At 41.3% G+C, this 3,180-nt stretch overlaps 1 protein-coding gene across 1 annotated transcript; it reads left to right on the top strand.

Moving 5' to 3' along the window:
• Positions 1-654: 654 nt before the first annotated feature.
• LOC104849500 (heterogeneous nuclear ribonucleoprotein H2) lies at positions 655-2,352 on the top strand. Its single transcript, XM_010605970.3, has one exon. It carries the CDS (start codon positions 784-786, stop codon positions 2,119-2,121), a length of 1,338 nt encoding a protein of 445 aa, XP_010604272.1. The 5' UTR covers positions 655-783; the 3' UTR covers positions 2,122-2,352.
• The last annotated feature ends 828 nt before the right edge of the window (positions 2,353-3,180 follow it).

The raw sequence follows: 3,180 nt of genomic DNA, 5'->3' as shown, positions 1-3,180 counted from the left end.
GATCAAATATCTAGGCATCCTATGACCCAGTAAAAATTAACCATCACAAGCTCCAAACCATGTTTTCACACCTTTGAGTCTATTGGAATATATGTCCAGGTCGTGTTAGGGGGGTGGCTTCTACTATATGCCAGGGTAATTCAGACACTTCTACTTTGCTACTCTTGCCACATCTTGCTGGTCTTTATGATAATTGGGCCTCCTGGATTCTGGTGACTATGCAACACCATCTGGCCTCTAAGACTTAGGAGGATGTGTAGGGTGGTATCATTACCATAGTTATGAATGAGCTCCAGCTCTGTGATTGCTTCTCTAAATGTCGGTCCAGGATTGCAGCAAACTTCTCAGTAATGCTGTTGCTACTCTTTACAAGACCATTTCTGTGGCCTTGGTGAATGGCATATCTTTTGGATCCTTCTGTGAAACATAATGATCTGGCCTCACGTACTATACTGATTCCAGAATACCCATTTCCTGATCTTTTTATTCACTTCTCTACCACAAATCAAGGAAACTCAAGAGATTGCCACTTTGCTAAGCACTGGACATCACTGTGTCTAGGGTTCTGAAACTCTAGCAGTAAGTTTGTTCCATTTCCCTGGAGTCCTTGCCAGGGTGATAAATTCTGTGAATCAAGAAGTATTTCCGAGAAGTAGTTCTGGTCGTCGCCTACCGTCTCGCTATAGCCATTTGAGGGAAGAAGGAGGAAAATAACCTGGTGTCTTTAGAGCCACATTAAAAGTGCATTGAGCCAAGCTTGCCATCAAGAGCCCAACAGTCACCATGATGCTGAGCACAGAAGGCAGGGAAGGGTTTGTGGTGAAGGTCAGGGGCCTACCCTGGTCCTGCTCAGCTGATGAAATGATGCGCTTCTTCTCTAACTGCAAAATCCAGAATGGCACATCAGGTATTCGTTTCATCTACACCAGAGAAGGCAGACCAAGTGGTGAAGCATTTGTTGAACTTGAATCAGAAGATGAAGTGAAATTGGCTTTGAAGAAGGACAGAGAAAGCATGGGTCACAGATACGTTGAAGTATTCAAGTCCAACAGTGTTGAAATGGATTGGGTGTTGAAGCATACAGGTCCAAATAGTCCTGATACTTCCAATGATGGCTTCGTCCGGCTTAGAGGACTCCCATTTGGCTGTAGCAAGGAAGAGATTGTTCAGTTCTTTTCAGGGCTGGAAATTGTGCCAAATGGGATGACACTGCCAGTGGACTTTCAGGGGCGGAGCATGGGGGAAGCCTTTGTGCAGTTTGCTTCACAGGAGATAGCTGAAAAAGCCTTAAAGAAACATAAGGAAACAACAGGGCACAGGTACATTGAAATATTCAAGAGTAGCAGAGCTGAAGTCCGAACCCACTATGATCCTCCTCCTTATCTCATGGCCATGCAGCGGCCAGGTCCTGGGGCCGGCCGAGGCTATAAGAGCATTGGCAGAGGAGCTGGGTTTGAAAGGATGAGGCAGGGTGCGTATGGTGGAGGGTATGGAGGCTACGATGATTATGGTGGTTATAATGATGGCTATGGATTTGAGTCTGATAGGTTTGGAAGAGACCTCAATTACTGTTTCTCAGGAATGTCTGATCATAGATATGGAGATGGTGGGTCTAGTTTCCAGAGCACCACGGGGCACTGTGTACACATGAGAGGGTTACCTTACAGAGCCTCTGAGAATGATATTTATAATTTTTTCTCGCCTCTTAACCCCATGAGAGTACACATTGAAATTGGAACTGATGGCAGGGTTACAGGTGAGGCAGATGTTGAATTTGCTACTCATGAAGATGCAGTGGCAGCTATGGCAAAAGATAAAGCTAATATGCAACACAGTTATGTGAAGCTCTTCTTGAATTCTACTGCAGGAACAAGTGGAGGAGGTTATGATCATAGCTATGTAGAACTCTTTTTGAATTCTACAGCAGGGGCAAGTGGTGGTGCTTATGGTAGCCAAATGATGGGAGGGATGGGCTTGTCTAACCAGTCTAGTTATGGGGGTCCTGCCAGCCAGCAGCTGAGTGGTGGTTATGGAGGCAGTTATGGTGGTCATGGCAGTATGAATGGATATGACCAAGTTCTGCAGGAAAACTCCAGTGACTACCAGTCAAACCTCGCTTAAGGTAGACAAAGAGCATTAAACAGCTACTATAGAAATAAAAGCTGTGCATTATGGGAGTTGGATAGAATGGGAGGGATGTCTAGTATATCTAATATGATTGGTAAATGGAAAATATAATGATTTAATGATTCTGATTGCTCTTGGTCACCTAGCTTGCCTGCCCTCCCTTTCTTTCTCTCCCTCTTTTTTCTTTTCCTTTCTTTTCTTTCCTCCTTTCTTCCTTTCTTTCCTCCTCCTTCTCTCCTTTTTTAAGAAAATAAAAATTAACAGTTTTGCATTATAGGCTTGTGATTCATGCTTACTGAAAAGTGGAAATCAAGATTGTTTTAAAACTTAAATAATTTTGAACACTGAAACATCATCTAGGACGTAATAACAAAGTTCAGTATTGACTATAACATAAAACAACTTTCAGCTTTCCTCAAGTTAGTTATGTTGTAGGAGTGTACCTAAGCAGTAAGCATATTTAGGTTAAAGCAGTTTCACTTATGTTAAATGTTGCTCTTATACCACAGTACATTGAACACTTCAGATGCATGTTGAGAAACGTGCTGTTCTGTAAAACTCAAATATAGGAGCTGTGTCTATGATTCAAAGTGAAAACATTTGGCATGTTTGTTAATTCTAGCTTTTTGGTTTAATATCCTGTAAGGCACGTGAGTGTAAACTTTCACTTTTTTTTTTAAGATCGGGACAATTTTGAGATGTAATACCAATACTTTAGGAGTTTGGTCATGTCATTTGTACGGAATTCTGAGGCTTTGATTTAAATCTTTTCCTTGTATTGTGATTTCCATTTAGATGTATTGTACTAAGTGAAACTTGTTAAATAAATCTTCCTTTTAAAAACTGGAAAAAAAAAAGAAGTATTTCCAATTCAATGAAATCTTGATGATCTGGTTTTATATTCTAGCTCCTCTGGTCAAGTAACATAGAGAGGTTACTAGATTTTCCTACAGAGGAAGATCACCTTTGCAAGCTCTGAAAGTATACAGAAATCTGCAAAACAAATATTGTTAAAGGTGTCCTACCAGATATTCCATCACTTATTTCAGTCTC

This window comes from Fukomys damarensis, unplaced genomic scaffold (genome assembly GCF_012274545.1).
Source record: "Fukomys damarensis isolate Sample0158 unplaced genomic scaffold, DMR_v1.0_HiC HiC_scaffold_33, whole genome shotgun sequence".
NCBI lineage: Eukaryota > Metazoa > Chordata > Mammalia > Rodentia > Bathyergidae > Fukomys > Fukomys damarensis.
The sequence above is the reverse complement of the archived record's forward strand: the minus strand, read 5'-3'. Positions and strand labels throughout refer to the sequence as shown.

Bases quoted from the DNA above. Each gene is read 5' to 3' on its own strand.
- LOC104849500 (XM_010605970.3), top strand. From the start codon at position 784: ATGATGCTGAGCACAGAAGGCAGGGAAGGGTTTGTGGTGAAGGTCAGG.